Genomic DNA, 21367 nt, shown 5'->3' with positions numbered 1-21367 from the left:
AACCCTTACTTAAAAACCTTATACTTGCTTGTGCAATCGTGAAATTCATGCGGAATTTTTTATGTTCGCCTTCTTTTATCTTCTTTACATAAAGCCGAGGATATAAAAATGCTTTTGGAATACTTTTTAGAATTTTATCGTCAAACTGTAGATATTTGTTTAATAATTAACTCTTTCAGAATTTGTGGAAAAAGGCTTTTAATATTGAAGATATTTTTTATTGGCTTTGGGAAGTATGTAAATTAGTCAAGTGAATGATGCTGAGAATGAACATTTGGATAGTAATGAGAAATTATGGGCCAAAGAATATTTAATTAATTAATAGAAAGTTATTTTAATTTATTTTCTTTGATTTTTTAGTTGAAAAACATTGTTTGTTTTTATTTATTTGAAAGGAAAATATGAAATTAATGGATAAATATAATGAAACATTGTTTAATTGTTGGTGAATAATTACAAATATAATTTGATTTATCGGTTATCACATCATTCGAGTCCTTGTCGTGTTTACCAATATTTTGACGCTTCATATTTGATGATGATAATGATAATAATATAAAAAGTATTGTTATTTTTTAATTCAAACAATATTCCTGTTTAGTTATTTATTTATTACGGATGAAAAAATTTAACTCTGAGTTCAATTAAGTTATTATTATTTAATTAACAAATAATAAAAGATTCTTTTTTACTGGATGTAACGATAAATTTTAATAAAAATGCTTTCATAAATAGAGACAAAAAATTTCTTATTATTCTCCAACTTTTTCTTTAGATACGTTAATATAAATGAGAACTATGATTAATTGATTTTCTGCACTTCAATTACACTGAAAAGTTGTGCAGATTTATAAAAGTTTTATTGTGTATTAAGGAAAATATAATATTTAATAAATTCTTTTAAAGTCATATTTAATTGTACTTTTTACATTCATTAATATTTCACAAATTTGTTGAATACTTGAGATATTCATGTTGTTCTTCTTCCTCTTTGCGATTTACTTAGGTACAATACGATTACCAACCACCCATTGTTTTGTTGAAATGTAAATAAAGGGCACTCTTTAATTTAACTTCAACAATCATGATTCCCCCTTTGAATAAAAAAAAAATATTTATTCACTTATTAGTGATGATAAAACTTTTTCCAATTTTTCATAACATTATTAATGAATTTTTTATTTCGAATACTTGAAACATTGAAATATAATTTCATTAATGTTGGTATCAATTTGATAATAATACTTGTTATATTTGCATGGAATATTTCATATTAAAACAATGTTCTGGTTCGTCATTAAATGAAAAATATTCAGTTAATTTTAACAATAAAATTACTAAAAAATTTACGCGGAAAAATGGTTAAAAATTTATCATGAATTATGGAAGTTATTTAGTTGATTACACAGAAGTTAATTAATATTGAAACCGAAATTATCAGTGGAATTTAGTATTATTGATGCGGTCAAACAATGATAGGTAAGAGTGGACGTGATAATATAGACTATACATATATTAGTATATAAGGATGAGTTTAACATATGATTTTCGAATACTAGTATGACATAACTCATACTATGAAATTAGAACATACAGTAGAAGAGTAATGTGAAATGCATTTGGTAAATTCTGAACTTTGTGCTTTGGAAATTTCTCTGGGGCTTTATGACCTCTCTGCTCGCATACCCTTGCGGCTTTCCGTCGTTCGATATCACTTGCCGGACAAAGAGAATTTATACACGGTGGCTCTCTACAATCTCATGATGAAAAGACATCTCATTAAAATATTTCTTTTTTTTCCGTTCATTAATAACTCTTTCGACATATTTCTTTGATGACAGCTAGAAGCAGATTTTGATTATTATGTTATAAATATTGAAGTCGAAAATTTTTTTTTTTAGTTGAAAAAATTAATAATAAAACAGGAAATTTATTTTGATAAAAAAAACAATGAAAAAATACGGTATTTACAAAGGATCTAAAGAACTTAAGTGGCCAAGTAATTAAAATACAACTTTTTTTTTGGTTTTTCATTGTTGGGTTTTAAGTTTCTTTTTCTTTTCTATTTTTTTTACGTAAATTTTTATCATGCTTTTTATTAAATATACTTTGTAACTGATATTTTTAAAATCGAATAAAATAGTATTTTTCATGCTGATTTTTTTTTTAAAATAGTTGCAATAAACTTTTTTTGTTTCAACAAAACATGTAAAATATCAAGAAAAAATGTTTATGTTATAAATATTCAAACTCAATTACGTTGAATATTATAAAATTTAATTCAAACAATATATTAATGAAAAAAAAAACTATTTCTAATAATTATAAAATAATTCTTTCTCATAAAATTTTCTTTTAATTATTGGATTTAAAATGAAATAAGAGAAGAATAATTTTAAATAATGATGAAAAAATTCTTTCATCTCAAGAGATGCATGAAAATATTATTCTCAATAAAACTGATTGATTTTTAATAAAATTCTTTCAAGACAGAAATAATATAAATGATAATTCCATTAAAAATCAATATTATTAGTACTCTCGTATTCGAAAATTAAGAGGAAATTGGGCGATCACTGAACTCGGAAACATCACGTTCAATTATTAATACTTGTGATCAGAATGAAGTAGAGAGTATGTAGAGTTGAGTGTACTAACTGGGTTACGTTCTTATACATTTTGTATGACTTCCCATATTATTTATTGTTTTTTTTTCTTATAATATTTTATACCGTTGTATCTTGATGAACAGCAAATAATGAAATTAACCTAAAAATGACCAAATTATTTCATTCATCAAACTCTTTGCGAGTACTTGATTAGCTAAGCTGCCACCTATTGGATCACTTGTCTAACGATTGATAATACGTTAGGCTCAACTTACCGCAGGGGAGCCAAAGTAGTAACGGAGCGTAGTGGACTGGCCGACAGCCAATATTTCTGACGATTTTGTATCGGTCAATCTCTCATTCAGACATATATATTTCCGTATATAAATACATATATACTCGCAGAATGTGCTTAACAAATTTCGCATTCCACTCAGTATTGGTACGTACTAAAATACTGAGAATTAAATTTTCACATTAACTAATTGACTAAATAAATATTACGTCTGCAATAGGAATAATCATAATGATAATTTTGAGCTTCAAACCGCATTTTAAAATTCTTTTTACTGTCGTTAATGGCGACATCTTATCGAAAACGTGTTGATTGCGTGTCTCTGTGCATTTTTCCTCTTATTACATCAGGCCTACAAGTAAAATGATAACATGTGTCTATCAAAATAATTTACATGGAAAATTATTTCAACTGTGGAACCTAAGAAACATTTTTACATATTCAATAATTTGATAAATTAGTGATTTTTAATAGAATAACACTGCGTAAGTATCATTTGATTAATCAATCATAAAACATATTTCTTTAATTTTAAATTCTTGTTGCATGGAATATAAAATGAATTGGTTTTATTTTACAAGAATGAGTTCAGAATCTCTTGAATTATTGATTAAATACACTATCATTCTATATTTTAATAAAGAAAAAAAGAGTCACAAAAAAGAAAAATGAAATAGAAGTCAATAAATTTTTTTATATGAATATAAAATTTTATTTCAAGAAGATGTGGTCGAAAAGTTGGAATGATTTCAATGGTGAGTCTCACACGTGTTTACACTAACGACGACACAACCACCAAGCCTCGACCTTGTTCTATTGTATTTTATTTACTGAACGGTTTATCTGAGTCTACTTATTATTTCATAACGTCGAATATGAGTATGTACATGGATGTGTATTTGTAAGAGAAGAATTTTTTTTTTTCAAGCTATTTAATACGTCAAAATTTAGAGCGGAAAATTCAATATTTACGAGTTTCTGCGCTCATTTTTAGATTATTTATCAAACATGTAAATTTACATGCTTTTTATTTACAGAGTGTTAAAATTATACAAAAAAAAATCAACTGTTTCATTGGAAATTAGTATTTAATGGATTAATGAACTTTCCTGATTCAACGTCAATTCGTTAATGATCATTGGAAGCTGTAATGGGTTTATTAATTGGCTAAAATTTTAACTGTTGTTAATATCGAAAATTGATACGTAAGTATTAAAAAAAATATTCATATTTAAATATACATATTATATGTATATTAAATAAAGCTAATTATCATAACGAAAAAAAATGGAAAGAATTGAAATAATTAAGTTGAATTTTAATGTGATGTTTTTGTCACGATTTCTATTTATATTTGATTTTTGGCACGACCATCAAACTCGAATTTACTTGCAGTAAAGATCAGTTTATAAGTTGTCTTTTTATTTTTTGAAATTTAATGATGATCAGGTTTCTTTTTCAAGTTTTATTCTAATTTTATTTTTATCTCTCTGTCCTTGTGAATATGTTTGGTTTGCTATTATTTTAGTGCTTATTGTACTGTATATTTCTCTGTGCACAGGTTTACAAAAGAAAGCCAGCGGATCGAAGGTAACTAACGCGTCGACCGGAATATCTTGATACCGGAAAACGATTATACACCAGAGATACAGTAATGTTGGATAAGAGGATAATAGCGAAGAATAGGATAGTTTGGAAATGAAAGAGTGATAAATAGAAAAAATAATATTTGTTACATATCGAGAATATTCGAAAATATTCGAGGAAAGTGAAATGTTATTTGTTAATTTTATTTTCAGAAAATTTTTATTTTATCTATGACTTTTGTTATTACTGTAAATACCTCTTAATCTAAATTTTTTGTTATTATTTTTATAATCAATTAATTTGAACTAGAAATATTTGCATTTCTTTCAAAGAGATCTTCAAATAGTATTTTTCATCAACGGAAATGAATAAAAGTTAAGCAAAATTTGGAGGTGAATTGATCGTTTGATATTAGGATAATGTGGGAAACGTAATAGTGACGACAAAGTGAATCCAATAGTCACTCATTTAATTCTAACTGTTAACACAATTTACACGATTGTTATCTCTCCAAAGGAATTGTGTTGGGTTGCAATTGCTAACATTTAGTTTCCGATATCTATAAATTTCACTGTCAATGTTTCTATCTATAAAATATCAGGTTCATAAAGATTACAGACATCGACTAATTTTGTCTTTTACTCAGTAATTCGCTTTAATGATTGAAAATCACATTAAATTACGACATATAAATTTTGTATCATTGTTAGAAATCAATTGATCACGAAGAGTAAATTATTTATGATTGAATAATGATTCTTAGTATAGTTGAATAAGTTGTAATATCAAAGTAAACTCTTTGATATTAATTTTCAGTCGATGTAAATAAATTTAAAAATTAAATCAACCTCATTTTTATAATGACTTATAATAAATTTTAATATTTTCAACTAACTATTGGATATGAATATTTATGCTTGAAGTTTGTTTGACATTCTATGAGGTTGGTTCAGTTATTAAATTTATCGTTAAGACAAATTTCTCAACACCTTGTTAATTTCAGTAGTTAATTGTCAAATTAATTACCGATTTAGTTAGATTTAAGAATGTTTCGATATTCGAATGTCATTTCAATCTTCACTTAATTCAATTAGTTTGTGTCTACATAATTAAATTATAGTGCGAATTTAGGTCATAAAACTTTAGTGACAATACAAGCAAGTTGAAAATTTTTTTTAACACTTTTATACTATCGATTTCATTTTATATTTTATTTTTTTTTTTATTTAAAAATTAATTCTACATTTTAACTATTTAATTTCATTTTACAAGTTTATCCGATGTTGTAATTTTTTATGAAAAGTTTTAATTAATTTTTTTGCTTACTTTGATTGCTCTTTTGCCATTAGCTTTTCCTACTTCCACTCCGTTTTTATATTTTTTTATAGAATTATTCTTATAAGTTTTTTCTACTAAATGTATTAAAGGTTTTGATCTGCTCCATACATCCAAGTCTCATTGATATGTCAATCAATACAGCCCGTTCGTTACCGTTTATATGTTGAAATCTAAAAGTAAAAATCATCCTGTTGGTATAATTGTAACTAATTTTATTGTAAAATCCGCAATTTACTAAAAGTAATGATGTTTTTTATTTAACAAGGCTTATGCGTTAAATTAAAAAAAAAAAACAATTTTTTTAATACATGCAAGCAACGAGTATAAATTTTTGTAGCAGTTCATGTTATGCAAAAAATTCTGTAAAATGTACTTTTCCATTAAACTGTGCTTTTATTTACTAAGGAGCTTTAAAATAATTTATCTTAATGCTTAAAAATATTTAACGTACATTGTTTATTCTAAAAATAATTTTTAAAAAACTTCAAGCAGAAAAAAAAGTTAATAAAAAAATTATCTCAGTCCCCAATCCAAAACTTTTAGTAAAGAATTTCTTTAAAACTTTTGTAGACTCTATTATTTTATATGGGGTTCTCACGTACTATATATAAATCAAACTGTCTGTTAGGGAATTTATTTTCATTCTAATACTTTACCTGTTGATTATATTCACATTATTTACACTTTCAAAGTAGTCCTTACTTATATTGTAACTGTCAGGAACAGTGAATAATTTAGTCACTTTGAAAATAAAGAGAAACAATAAAATACAGCAATAAATTGGAAAATGAGTGCAAAAACACCAATTGAAGATTCTGATGAAACATCTTCATCAAATGAATCACAATCTTTCAAGATTCTTCCAAGCATATGTGAGACCATGAGCTTAGAATCTTCAAACGAGCCACTCTACAGTCAGGTTCGTCGTAAATTGAACAAAGTCAATCGAGTTTCCAAGAGCGCTTTACCAGCCCCAAGTACACCTTCAAAAAGTGGAGTTATTGTGGAAAGTTGTGCTGGAAAATTCTCAGAAATAAAAGCTCGTTTCGAGCGACAGCTTCTTGGATGTGAGGGATCTGAAGCTAAATCATCAACAAAGAAGAAACTTACAAAAAAATTTTCTAAATATTATGCCCTAGGATATTATACAATGCCTAAGCGTTTATTTGATTTAGCAGGTTCATTAAAATACTTATTAATATTTATTTTAGCTAAAGAAAAAATTCATTAACTAATTATTGTATTTTTTTTGTAGAAAGAAAAATATCTCCATCTCGATACAAGATGAATAATAGTAAAGAAGCAGACTCTAATCATTAATGTTTAAGAATGTCAATAGTAATATAGAAATTGATATGGCCATCAATTTTTACTCTTCAATAAATATATTTTCTTAAATTATATGAAAGCATTAAACTTATTTTGTCATATTAACCGTCATTAACTATTCCACTAAATAGAAAATCTATAATCGATGTCATCACCGTAGTGTATCCTTATAGTATAATATCCTGAAAGTTGGTAATAGTTTCGAGTAAAATGTGAAACCGTAGTCAGTAAGAAAGCCATTACGATCGTAGTATGATGTGAAACGTCTGTTGTAGTAAATGGCTTTTGATAGTTATTCTAAAGTGCGTACGGGAGTTAGTGTATTGAATTCTCTATAAAGTTACTCGAAAAGACATTCTCATAAAGCCGTGTTACAGACATTTAAAAATTTAATAGAACAATAAATCATGGCATATCGTCAAGTACCTCCTGTTATAGATGAGACAGATACGCCTCAGCGACCTCGAAGAATAAATGAAGGTATAGGAACTCCACAGAGTACTGAAAAGGCTAAATGTACATCTGGAATGAGTCCAGCAATGAACATGTTAATTCAGAGAATGAGTAGTATGGGTTTGAGCACTCCTGTATCCAGTTCTGCTTCAAATCCTTCGCAATCTACTCGTTTAAGTTACCTAGGGCGTGGAGAGGAAAGTTCCAGCGGTGATAGTGAAGCAAACATTAATGCTCGAATGAATTTATCTGATAGATTCAGTTTCTCAAATATGCCGACTGATGATTCCCAAGTGATTGATGTTAACGAGCAACAACTAAAAGATGCTTTGAATCGTGCTCACAATCGGTATAAAAGTTGTTTACCTGCCGAAATTAAAGCAGCTCGTGAGAGGGGGGAGCGTAAAGTGTTGACAACTATTGCTTCTGAAAAATATTTGATTGATATAAGCCCACAAACTATTGGGAGATTAGCTCAAAGCTCACGTGAAGTTAATCAAGATACTTTACAAAGACTAGCCAACACATCTCCACCTACTCTCACTGATGAGAAATCAATTGATAAATACATTCATACTATTTTACCGAAGGACAATGAAAGAACATCTGAAGACTTTGGTGAATCAAAAAGTGAAACAAAAAGTCAAGCTGAAAGATCCTTGCTGTGTTGCCAGGTGGAAGAAACAGAAGAATCAGTCTTGGATAAAAGTCTGCACCAAGTTTCAGAAGTGATGTATCTTCTCACGTTAACTAATAAAAACCGTATGAAAAAACATAAAGTGCAAAGTGGAAAAAGAGAAACAAGTGGTGAACAGTCGCAAGATCTTGGTGAAGATATTTTACGTCAAGCAGTAAAAGATAATGTTGGGCATCTTGTAAGTCCTCGTGAACAGGAGATAGTTTATAAAAGTTTTTTGGAGCAACTCTATAAAGAAAGCAATCCAGAAGAGTCTCTCGATGAGCAACATCAAGATATTAAACCCATATATTCTACACGTGATGATTATAACATTTTCCAAGCTCCAACCTCGTCAAGTTTAAGAAGGAATAAATCTGAATCAGACTGTGCTGAATTAAAATCCGAAACAGTTACTCAGTTGAAAGAGAGTCCTCTCAAAGCATCAAGGAGTTTAACTCATTTGAAAAATGCTGGAAGGTTTAAAATTAAACCAGCTGACCTATTGGAAGGAAGAAAAGTTGATGAGATTTTCCCTTACCAACCATCTTTACTATCGAGCATGGTCGCGGAAGCGAATGATTTAGAAAGTATGAGTGTATTTGATGAAACATTTTATCGATCCACATCTTTCGAATGCTCTAATCTCCAACCTATTGATGAAAGTGATGCTGAGACTGCTGATGATCCTTGGATGCCGTTCACGGATTCAAAAAATTCTCTAATAAATTCACCAACACCACGAACTACTACAATCAATGAATCTCGAACTGATCAACAATCAGATCAAGATGAAAATTCTGCTGATTGTGATTCACTAAAGCCAAGCATATTGGATGTTATTCCGGAGGTTATTGATTTATTAGACACAACTTTTAATGTAGATGATGATGAAAATAATTCAAATGAAGGAGAAAAATCTGTTATCACCCTGGATAGTTCCATAACAAGTTGTACAACAGCTGAGATAACAAATTATTTCGATGCATTAGAAGACTTGGACAATACATCTTCTGGGACTTCCGAAGTTATGAAGACTCCTCCAAGTACATCTTCTCATGGAACTTCTGAATCAAAGAGCCGCCATGGACAAAGTCTTTTAAAAAATATTTTCAGAAAACCATTGCCTCCAAAAAGACGTTTTAGTGATAGTGAAATAAAATTCACTACTTCTGATTCCGATGATAGTCCAATATACATTAAAACGACAAGAAGACGTGAACGAAAGAAGCATGAACGTCCATTAGGTGTTTGCAATATCAAGATTTAATTCATCTTTATTGTTAAAAATTTTTTCTGTTAAAAAATGTCATTTTTATCAAATAATGAGTTTTCTATTCTCGATAAAAATAACTTTAAAAAAAATATTTAATAGAAAAAAGTACTTGTTGAGGGTGATAATATTGAATTTGAAAGATAAATTCGAATTAAATAGAGTGTTGATACTTGTTTTTAGAGCAATGAATTTAATCAAGTTTTTAAACCACCAAAGTTTTAGATAGAAAGTGATAATGAAATTAATGATAATATTTTCGTTTGACAGGTGTGCCATTTCCACCATCGCATAAACTGACAGTGGCAGAGGTCTTCGATACGCAAACTAGGAAACCACGACCCGATGTCCTCAAGAATCACTTTGTCCTTGAAGGCAGAATTGATGAGGCTGCCGCTCTGCGCATCGTCAATGATGGCGCTGCTCTTCTTCGATCTGAAAAAACTATGATCGATATTGAAGCACCCGTCACAGGTAATATTTATCGAATACTTATTATAGAATTTTACCAAGTCTTTAATGATTATGAAACACCCGGCATCCAAGAAATAAACCTGGCGTTATTTGATTATTGAGCAAACAATTAGCCGATACTTAATCCAGTCTGAGTTAAAAGGACGTGACTACTTATGTTTTTACTCTTGAACCCAATGTCCCTTTTTTATTATCCTCACTTCGATTAACAACGAAGGACAAGCTGCAATGAGTGTCATGCCATAAATGACACTGATTATAAACGCGTCCCGAGCTCCGCATATTCTATTGATAATCCGACCAAGCGTACGCTAGATTCTCGCTTCAATAACGTCCTTCCCATCGGGATTTCTGTGACAAAATTTATCCAGCCTTTTGTCAATATCATTCTCGTAGTTTCTGACATCTTTAACAAAAGTTAGGCAAGTTATCTCTTTCCAGAATTAATATTGATGGACTCCCAATCATTTATTTGAAACTATCTTTAAAAATTTATTCCCAATTTTCAAAAGGGAAAAGAGAAAGAGTTTAAATTAATAACAAATAGATGTTGAAAAATTTTCTTCGATAAGATATATCGAGATTTTTTCATATTACCTGTATTACTTTTCTAGAAGATTTAACTTCAATGAAGTTATATTTTATTGTATCTTATGAAGTTTTTTTTATTTAAAAAATACTTTTGAGAGTTTCGATGGCTTTGGAAAAAATTTACCTGAATTCTAGTTGCAGAATTCAATTTTAGACATATTACTTTGAATTTTTACATAAATATTTTTTTCTTTTTCTTGAAATATTTAAATATTAAACATTGCAAAGCTCATGTTTTACTTGTTCTCTTCTACAATAGAAACACTTTTGTGATAAGTTGTCAGACAGCAAAGTCAGTTGGGAAAAGAATCAACTATTGATTGGTGAAAACGTGTTTCAAGAAAATAGAATTTATCAAATTCAAAATAAAAAATTGTGTTAATCTAAAGTGATATATATATTTTATCATTGATAAATTTTACTTGAAAAGTAAAGTCCTTGACTCCAAATCAAGTCAATATTTATCATAAATTATCATGCTAGGAAATTTATAAATTAATAGTTTATTCTTAACAGTTAAATTCTTGTGTTGATATTATTTTTAAGTATTAATTTTTAATCTAAAGTTAATTTTGCTTTATAATAAAACCACGACGCCTTATTAATTTTATTCCAGAACTCATTAACTGAATAATTAATAACTCATGAGTGGAAGAGAATCTATAATTTTGAAGTAATTTTGGTAATCAATAAACTATTCGGGAATGAGACCAAAAGAAGAATGTTGTTTAGTAGAAAAATTGTTTAAGACTTAATAAGAAATAATAAAAATATTTTTCATGTTATAATATTTCTATGTAAACATAAATCAATATATGCTTCGAACTTGAAGTAATTTTTTAATCTATAAAAAAGTAATATTTTAAAAAAGATAAATATAAATAACGATTAAAAATTGATAAGTCAATATTTTTTGAGCGGATTACAACGACATATTTATAGCTGAAGATAGCACTATCAAAGCATAATAAATTGTCAAATATTTAAACAAAAATATCATTGAAGTAAGAGCATACTTATTCATCTTAAACGTAAAATAAGCCGATAATCTCATTGTTAAAAGTCAAATATTTTGTTTTTTAGTCTTAATATTTTCTCATCTAATCACTTTAAATATTGCATTTTTTTAAATTGCGGTTGATAGTAATTTTTATGCTTCTTGATAAAAAATAGTCCATTGAAGTAAATGATTGTTTAGACTTGACTCAATGCATTTAAAAAGCTTCATCAATGGCGCTAATCCAACACAAATAAGAGTATAGCCCAAGTGGCGCAAGTTTTCTTAAGGTGAAACAGAGATACTAATGCGAAAAATAAACACGACTTCTTTTTCTTCATTATTTTTCTATTTCGTCTCCACTTTTCTTCGTCTACTTGGCACCTTCTACCACTCAACCTCTTTCCTCAACATTTCCTGCTAGTAATAAGCCTGGTGTTGCACTGAAAGCTTATGCTATCTACGAAAAAAAAATAAATCCCCTGAAAAATATATATCCCTAGATAAATATCAAGCTTATAACTTCGCGTTAATATGTATGAATAAATTAATGGTCAGCATCTATTTGCCATGCATGCAATCTCATTTAACTTATAATCTAGATAAAAAAAAAAATTAAGTGGCAGTGAAATAGCAAGATAGTATGGGATGTGCGTGCACGTATACAATATATTCTATATGTACATATAGCAGACGCGCGCGCAATGGTAGTGAAAGGGCGAAGAAAGCGTCGGCGCGGGTATGAGAGGGTGAACACGAAGCTAGTGTACATAATGGCACACTGGTGCTCAAACTAGGTCACGCTTTTTAGTTCCACCTTGGTTTGAAGTAGCAAAAATCCATCAGATGCACTCGAATTCTTTCTTTACCCCCCCAAACCTTTATCATCTTTCGCCTTTTTATTCAATTTTCCCTTGAATAGTACCGACCCAACAAACTTTATTGTTGATTGATGAGCACTAAGTGCATAAATTGAAAAAGAAAACGTGAAATTGTTATTTATCACATAACTTCGGATGCTGGGGGACAGTGGAAATGGCAGTGTTGGATCAGCCAATACCTAGAAGTTGAAACTCGCTGTGGTAAATGAAAAGTCGTTAGCTCCAGGCGAAATATTTGCGTCGGGAATTTACACGGGTTAAGTAAACATTGAGCTAGGCAGTGTCTTTGACTTTGTATCGAGGTCGACAACAGTTGAAAGAGGGATGAAAGCTCTTCTCTCGTTTTCTCTTCAACAGTCAACGTTCGAATCCAGAGGGCACGTAAGATCGGTCGAATAAGCAGACAACTCTCTAGGGAAGTGTTTCCGTTGTTCTAAGGGAAAGAAGGATAGTCATGTGCTATCTTTCTCATTCCCAGCCAACCATACCGTTGGCTTCACTTGTCGAACCTCTGACTCACCCCTTATGTCGTATATAAACCTTTAGTGAGAACTTTCTATTTTCCAAGGTAATACGAACATTTTCTTTTCTCCTAAAATACTTTCGTTTTATTTCTCACTATTTCAAGACGCTTCAACTCGCACTTCGAAATACGCGAGAAAATTGCTACTTTAATGTACAACCGAGCAATCGGTCCAATTCAAGAGTCAAAATTACCTCGTAAAGAATGGAAATAAAAGAAACACTAAAATTCTTGAATATCAACATAAAAACAATTGTAGCTTTTTATGTTAATTAAGTTATTTTTATTGGTTATATAAGAATCCAATTATGAAAACACCGTTTTTTTAACGTTCGTTAATTTAACTGCTCAACATCTTCAGTAAAAATCCAAGAGTTCTACACACGTAGCATTCATACTTTTGCAACAAGTCGTAGATTTTAATAAACAATATATATTTGATAAACAATCGATATTTTTCTTTATAAAGAATAATAAAATTCATTTGATAAATTAGCAGATTCATACTTTGACAAGCTCATAAAATAGAAAAGTTGGATAAGAAATAAAGCAACACCTTTTAGTTATACTTGAATTTTTAATTGAACTCGTTAAAAAGTAATGTTATGAGCCAACTTGATAGTTACTTTTTGATGTTAATTAATATTACCGCAACAATAAAAATAAATTGTTAATATTAATGTATTTTTTTGAGGTCTGAATTAAAAGATTAGAAGAGACATTGAATTTTTAGTGATAAAAATAAATTGTTTAATATGACGAGTTGTAGAAAAAAAATTGGTAAATTTATTCAATTGTTTTTTTGGGTAGAACATTAATGTTTAAAGATATGAAAAATGTATAAATGTGTCGTGTAGAGGATGCATATTTTTTTATATGAAACAGCTATGCATACTCATAAACTCTTTTTTATCTTTTCCATATGCACAATATATAGCCAACATTTTATTTAAATATGTCGCTTTTAATAAGTTATTTAATACACGCCATAAAATATTCCTTTTCGTACATGAAAAATTTTACTCCTGATCGTGTCCTATTCTGTCGCAGGATATTACCTTATATCCGAAAAATATTGGTGTCATGTTTGTCTGTCCTCCTGGTGTTAATACACCACAAAGAAATATCAACTGAGAAAATATTTTATTTGATATAATACATATTTATTAGAGTCATTCAGAAATATTTTCTTTTTATTTGTGTACTACACCTAGTGAGATGTTAGTTCGTATGTGTAGGGATTAAGGCATTTGTTGTAACTGCTTGTGACAGGCAATGACAGTTTCGGTCATTCTTAATTATTTGTAAATATCTCCAATAAATATAATTTATAAATTGTGATGTTATTTATATATTACAAGTACTTGTAATTATTTAATTAAAGGAATATCAAATATCCAATTAAAATTTAAATATTCATAAGTAAAAGAAAAAAATGAGATTAAAAAATTTATGGGATTAAAAGTTTTTTTAATAAAAATATTTTTATTTTTTTTTAATTTAAACAAAAATTTATTCTTCATTATAAAAACAGTTTGTTGAGAAAATATTAATTATTTGAGTGAAAAAATTTTTTATTAGTATCCTTTTAGTATAATTTATTTAATTTTTACCTTTTTTGAATTTTAATGCAAGAATTTAGCAGGGAAAAATTTTCTTTTGAATTAATTATATGATGAAAGGTTAAAGTTGACTTTACTATGTATGTATACGTGTATAGCAACAGATTGAAGTTCTTTTGAGAAAACAATAAATTCAATCGAGTGTCTACTCGAAAATCTCTTAAAGCACAATACTATTTCTTTTAAAGACATTAAATTCTGTGTTATTACTTTAAAAGAATAATAAAAATAACAATCACATTATAAATAACAATAAGCACATGGACGTATTAATTTTTCAATGAGTTTAATGTTCTTTAATTAGATTAAAGCAATCTATGCAATATATCATGAGTGTTATGTTCTTAATGAGACGGCTAAAGTGTGTTTTATACTCGTTCATGTAGCTTAGAAGTCTTCCAACTGCAAAGTTCTAATGCCTTTTGGAGTAGTGCAATGGATTAAATCTTATGACATAAGCATAATGTTGCGCAAAAAGCACACAAGTCTCGGAGAATTTTTCACCGGAAATGAAGAACAAAAAAAAGAAACAAGAGATACTAAAAAATGGAGAAAATCTCACTGAAAGTAAAAATAAAATATTTCTGTAATAAAAAAAGTGTGTGTTGGTAAAATAATGTTGTTTAAAAGTTTAATCTCATGAAGATAATTTCTATTATTTTTTTAATTATAGTACCAGGGAAATAAATTGTTGATCATAGTAGTTAAGATTCATTAAATAATGAATATATTTTAACAAAAGAGATATTTAAACATCATTGCAAATTGTAATGTTTTATTTTAACGCACTAGAAATATTTTAATATTACTTATTTTATTTAATTAACATTTTCGTTACTTCTAGTGCACTTGAAAGTGTTTTAAACGTGATGTCATATTAAAACATTTTTCTGCATTAAAATAAAACACTTCTATATATTTAAAATTTGTAGTGTAGAATCAACTTCAAAATATTCAAATATATATTAACAAAAAATATATTTAAATGAGGTTAAATAACAAAAATTCTACATACTACTTCCTCAAAATTCCTAATAGAATTAGCATATAAAATATTTAAATTTCATTAAAAATAGTTATGTTTCCATACGAAATGAGAAACAAGAATGAAGAGTTGGTAAAGTGGAGTAGTGTGTGTGTATGTAACAGTTAGAAAACTCTATGGAGAATGGAGCATAGATTAACCCAAGTGCAAAAGTCGCGCGATGGCATAAGAATTGCTAATCGCTCCCTCTCAATTTACTTTACGTAACTTTTAGTGACGCCCAGTAGCCTGGTTTAATAATAGAATATTTAGACGCGTCGCGCAAAATTCCGAACTATTAATAAATGTACAGTATTGTACCAAGTACAACCTCTTAACCGATCATCTTGAATTTTAAATCTCTTATTACTTAATCATACCAAAAATTAAATAATTACTCAAGTTGAACGTTGAGATGGTTGCGAAACATAGAGTTTGCACTAAGCTCTTCCAACAGTATTAATTTATTATGAATGATAATTAGCTTATTGTCATTGAAATTTTTTTTTGTCACATCATAAATGATTCAAACACATGTCAGATGAGTTTGAGTTTTCGGTACATAAACAATAATTAAAAGACATAAGAAACATGCTAGGTAGAAATGCATCGTTGCTTATCCTCATCCCTCTTTTCGTGCAACAGTAATCTATTTTTCGATCTTCACCGCGCACTCAAGGGTCACATTAAACTGACACGCGAGGGTGCATGTGCTTACAGTATTTTCAAGATACTACCAACTAAGATAAAAGTGTGCAAAACAACTATTACCATATTATAAAAAATAATTGGATGGAATATAAAAAAGTATAAGACATTTATTTACTATGTATAGATCCAATTAAATTATTTTTTAACAAGTCTTTTTTTATTATCATGAATAGTTGTTTTTTTAAATAATTAGCTTCTAAATTGGTTAATAATCGTTATTTTCTTTTTTATTTAAAAAAAAAAAATTTCTAGTCTCTGAGAAGAAAATATTTATTGATTTTTCAAGTCAATTATTATTAAATGTACTAAAACTTGGTTCTGTTAGTAAATATTTATGGATTTATAGATATTACTTTTCTAAGAAACAGTAAAAAATTTATTTTTATTGAAAATAATTTTCTTATTTTCGTTAGACACGAGAGCTTTTTTTAATTTACTTCATCTCGTATAATTTTGTTTTTTTTTTTATTAGTAGAAAAGAAATTTTCATTCTAAATAAATAAATAAAAAAAAATTAATGCTTTTATTTTTCAATTACCTGTTTTCAGAGCAAAGAATTGATTGTATTAACAAATGTTCAAGTGGGAAAAATGAAGTGATCGTTAAACTGGAAAAATATGGTTATTGGATTTTTTTATAGAAGAAATCTTTACACTTAAAATACTTTTTTTTCTTCACTGTCGATTAAACATAAATAATAGTAATAATAAAATATTGGAAGAAGTTAGTAGAATGATAAATGTAATAATAAAATGTCCTATATATTCATTCATATAGTGGCTATAGTTTGTGGATGAAATGAAGTATCAGGTAGTGTTATTACAGTCCGCGATGTGAAATGTCTTCCATTCGTACGTGTCACTCGAATCGATCGTTTTACCACGGTCTAGGTAATAAAGAAGACCTAAGCTTGTTCATCCCTCCTTAGCAATTCGTCAAGAGCCCATATTATATCGGAAGTACTGAACCCAGTAAGAATTTTGTAAAAACGTATCGATATCAACGTGACTACGGTTTTCTTTTATTTCTCCATATAAGCTTTATTGTTACTGTATTTCCTAAGACTTTTTTTTATATCCACCACACCAAGATAAACGAATTAACAGGAAGAACGTGTGGTAAGTAAGGAAAAAAATATAAAAAATGTTCTTTCCGCTTTTGTTCCGGATCTACAGTTTGTCACACTCCGGGAGTTTATCAAAAATCTTGATATAATAGGTATTCTGTCTCACTAGACAGCTTAACAAGAGACTTTTTTATATTTTGTTTTTTTTTCTTTTTGATAAATAGTATTCTTTTGCTAATTACCTATTCAATAACACCCTTGAGTCTATACAAAAAATACCCAATGATCAAACCTGCCTCACGTTCCCCTAGCCAATCCCTCTTTGCTGGTTCAAAACAAAAAATCAACAACATGTAATGGGTTATTTTTTGTTGGAATATCAAGTAGATTATTTTTGGAGTAAAAATTTCAGTCAATTATTTTGAAAAAGAGATAGATTTAATGATAAATCCAAGGTTGAATATATCAGATGTGTTCTACTTTAAGGCTGAGGACCAACTGTCAACTATTTCAAAGTTCCTAACCCTGATTCTTTGTTTGAAAGTTAGTAACTAATATAGCTAAGCTCTAGGTACATAAGCCATCTATTTTCATCATTAGCTTTGAATCACATTATTCAATTGAAAAATTCAATAAATCTAATTGTATTTCAAATTTTCTCAGTATTTATTTATTGGAAATTTTATTTAAATAAAAATTACTTTCGATAACGAATAAAGATGTTGGCTTTTGAACAAGGGTAAAATCCACAACTTCAAAAAGACATTTGTAATTCCAATAAACAGTAGAATAATTCTAGAAACAATGTCAAACCCAAATGAATTTTGGTAGAAAAGTTAAAGTCAATATTCTATCAAGTATTTGTGTCTTTATGTATACTACAATCTTGACGAAAAGAAATCAAACAAAGAAAATGAAAGTGGAAAAATCATGTGATTCAATGTGTAATACGTTTCAAATCTAGTTTATTCTCAGAGGATCTTTTTCGAATTTCTTATACCTTCCGTTGATGCTTGGCGATAAACATTGAAGAGTAATAAAAAAGGTAGGCCGCGTAAACGTAGTAAAATCTCTCTAGAAATAGGTTCAGGTCGCCCTAGGGATTATACTGACTTTCTGTGTGTAAATCTTGGGAGCTGCTTACTCTGTTACTAACAATCATTTGGTTGATCGTTTTTTTTTAATTCAAAAAATAGTAATATATTTGTATCTTGATGTGGAAAATAATTTTAATTAAAATTTTCATGACTTGAAAGAACAATTGAGAGTTAGAGGTTTTTAGATTTGATTAAACTAGTAAAATAACACACTTGATATGCATATGTTTGCAATACCAATTTCTTTTAACTTTATTTTGCATTCAACCTTCACTTGGATGTTTCTACTTCATCCCTATATACCATGTCAATGCTACCTCTTTTATGCTACACATGTTTTCAGATTTTCACTTTTTACCCAATGGGTTTGATCATTTATTTTGCTCTTCTGTTACTTTTTGATAACGGATTTGATTTCAGGGAAATTCTGTTACAACTGGTTTAGAAAAATACAAACATTCTATTCAGCTTTTTGTGTCAGATCATGATATTGGTTGAGTATAAGTTGAAACCAATGTAAATAAACAGTCTTGAACCTATTAAAGTATCATTTGAGCAAACTATATTTTACTTAACAGAATTTTTATTGTGAAAATAAAATGAAATTGATCTCAATATATATGGCAATATTTTTAGCTCTTATCTTTAAATTGAATATCAGTAGTTTCCTTTAAATATACATGGAAAAACAAAATTTGCTCCAAAACCGTTTATGAGAATACTCCAACAATCAGACAAAATAAAACTTGTTTGGGCTATGAAGAATTGTTTCTAAAAATACTTAATTTAATAATAGAAATAAATTCTTTAATAACAGAGGAATTTTTTATTTAGTTTCAATTTAAAGAACACTGCAAATCCTAGTGTTTATTTCAAATGCACTTTAAAGTGTTTAATGCATGTTAATCAAATAGATGACGTCATATTAAAATACTTAATTAGCAAATAACAGTCTACTACGATGATTCATAAAGCTTAAATTTAACAATCTAATTTTCTTTTCTCATCTTATAATTAATTCATTATGTTCTTTGAGTTAAAAAGTATGTATTCATTCTTTAATGCTATTCATTATTTATTAATAGATATAATTTTCTATTATCTGATCAATTTATTTCATTACACTAGCTATTACTGATTATTTATGGAAAAGAAAATACAAACAATTGTTTCTGAAAATTGGTCTCTCAGAAGTAATGCTATTCATTCTAACTTTAAATCTAAATCAGAAACTTAAACTACCAACATGAAATAGTCTCAAGAAACGCATTGATTTAATGCAACAGTAATATACCACTGTCTCACTACATATTTACCCATTATTCATTTAAAAATTTTCTATGAAAAATATTCATACTAACATATTGCTTTTATTGTTTAATGTTTTCAGAAAAATACGCTATATCTTGCGTAAAAATAAAATCATATTTTTTAGTACTCTAAACACGCAACAAATGTCATGTGGGGTAGATTGCACGTGTAAACAGTCACGTATAAATTGCGATTTAATATAAAATAATTGTCATTCCATGTACATTGTAGGAAAAAAACATATCTAATTTACTATACAGCTTTTATTTCCTAGTATAAACCCTTTAATGATCATTATAATAACTGAAACTAATATTTGCGATGAAAAACGAGGGCTATTTTTTTTTTCTTATCACAAGAATTACTACACAGTCGTAATATTTAAACATATGTTATAAAAAATACTACACAATAAATATACAGAATATTATATCATTATATATAAGAACGTTAGGATTCTAGCCTGAGGATGATGTAGGGTGCGCCGCAACAGTTTCGTGCGCAGTGTGGCACACCCAACCCTCTATATTGCGACCTTGTTGCTGATGTGTTTCGACCGTAGTAAATCACCGTTGAGCTTATTCCCATTTATACTCTGATCGCTATTCATTTTTATTCATCGTCAACATTATGAAAAGCAAGTTATCTTTATTTTTATTATTGAAGCTCTCTGTATGATTACCATTTTTATTTTTTTTTCCTTCTTTCTTTAATAAGCTGCACCCTAATTTTTCATTCTGAATAATTCCCTCATTGACTTGACATAAGTACACACACTCACGTGAGTTTCTCTACTCATCTCCCAAGCACCTAGTAAATATTTGACCAAGAAATTTCTCAAGATTAATCTCGATTGCATTAAAATTTATACTTGAAATGTCCGTTCGGTACAACGAGAGCTTGAATAAACCTTGATAGAAACAAGCATGGGTGTTTTGATAAGATTAAATTCTTTTCCATTTCTGTGTTCATGGTAAACATATATCCAATCGAAACTTCTATACAAATATTGGTTGGAGTGAGATCTTTAGTCAAGATATGTTAACAGGCCTTAGAACGCACGCATTAAACTTCAACCATTCGATGTTCGTGTATATACATATAGATGAAATATACATACGTATAAATGTGTATCAGTGTAATGAATACATAGCTACATATGCCAAGCATATGCACGTTAACTGTTCACTTCTATGTCTTCCGGCTCATTTACACCGATCGATTGTTGTCACGTGCCAGCAAATTACACTAGTCGACGTGTATGCTATACAACATGCTATAATTACTCTATTTTTGAATTAATAACTCGTCTCTTCAAGAAGAAAATATTATCAAGTACAAAGATATCTTTTTTTTTGTGCTGCAAGTCTAGAGCTTTTGATGCTAGAAAAGCAATTGTTACATGACGATAAATAAATCAAGGGAATGGTATTTAAAGTAAATGAAATAAAGTTGAATTGAATCAGTTTAATTGTGATTAAGCACAAAAAATACTTTTATTTAGAAATGA

At 28.5% G+C, this 21367-nt stretch overlaps 2 protein-coding genes and 2 long non-coding RNA genes across 10 annotated transcripts in view; 3 read left to right on the top strand and 1 right to left on the bottom strand.

Moving 5' to 3' along the window:
• The first annotated feature begins 2747 nt into the window (after positions 1–2747).
• Positions 2748–5208, top strand: LOC118066432 (uncharacterized). 2 transcript variants are annotated; one of them, XR_004690250.1, is made up of 4 exons: positions 2748–3051; positions 3125–3389; positions 3942–4109; positions 4466–5208. It is a non-coding gene; the product is annotated as an uncharacterized lncRNA (long non-coding RNA). The 2 variants fall into 2 exon arrangements; XR_004690249.1 differs by having other exon boundaries at positions 2748–3389.
• A 748-nt stretch (positions 5209–5956) lies between these two features.
• LOC118066433 (uncharacterized) overlaps positions 5957–21367 on the bottom strand; it is a 53101-nt gene continuing 37690 nt past the window's right edge. The window contains exon 3 of the long non-coding RNA XR_004690251.1: positions 5957–5999. This is a non-coding gene — a long non-coding RNA (uncharacterized lncRNA). The remainder of the gene's footprint in view (positions 6000–21367) is intronic.
• On the top strand, positions 6499–7230 carry LOC118066428 (uncharacterized). Its single transcript, XM_035082464.1, has 2 exons — positions 6499–7007; positions 7085–7230. The coding sequence occupies exons 1-2, from the start codon at positions 6617–6619 to the stop codon at positions 7147–7149; spliced, it is 456 nt and encodes a 151-aa protein (XP_034938355.1). The 5' UTR covers positions 6499–6616; the 3' UTR covers positions 7150–7230.
• LOC118066424 (uncharacterized) overlaps positions 7377–21367 on the top strand; it is a 48572-nt gene continuing 34581 nt past the window's right edge. For all 6 annotated transcript variants that reach the window (XM_035082457.1, XM_035082456.1, XM_035082454.1 and 3 more), the window contains exons 1-2: positions 7377–9534; positions 9831–10034. In XM_035082457.1, the coding sequence (XP_034938348.1) occupies positions 7566–9534; positions 9831–10034 (2173 nt within the window). In that variant the 5' untranslated portion in view covers positions 7377–7565. The remainder of the gene's footprint in view (positions 9535–9830; positions 10035–21367) is intronic.

The sequence above is a fragment of the Chelonus insularis genome, unplaced genomic scaffold (genome assembly GCF_013357705.1).
Source record: "Chelonus insularis isolate UGA/USDA-ARS -01 unplaced genomic scaffold, ASM1335770v1 contig_346_pilon, whole genome shotgun sequence".
Lineage (NCBI taxonomy): Eukaryota > Metazoa > Arthropoda > Insecta > Hymenoptera > Braconidae > Chelonus > Chelonus insularis.
The sequence above is the reverse complement of the archived record's forward strand: the minus strand, read 5'-3'. Positions and strand labels throughout refer to the sequence as shown.

Bases quoted from the DNA above. Each gene is read 5' to 3' on its own strand.
- LOC118066428 (XM_035082464.1), top strand. From the start codon at position 6,617: ATGAGTGCAAAAACACCAATTGAAGATTCTGATGAAACATCTTCATCA. The intron at 7,008-7,084 runs GTTCATTAAAAT...TTTTTTTTGTAG, and splicing joins GCGTTTATTTGATTTAGCAG to AAAGAAAAATATCTCCATCT.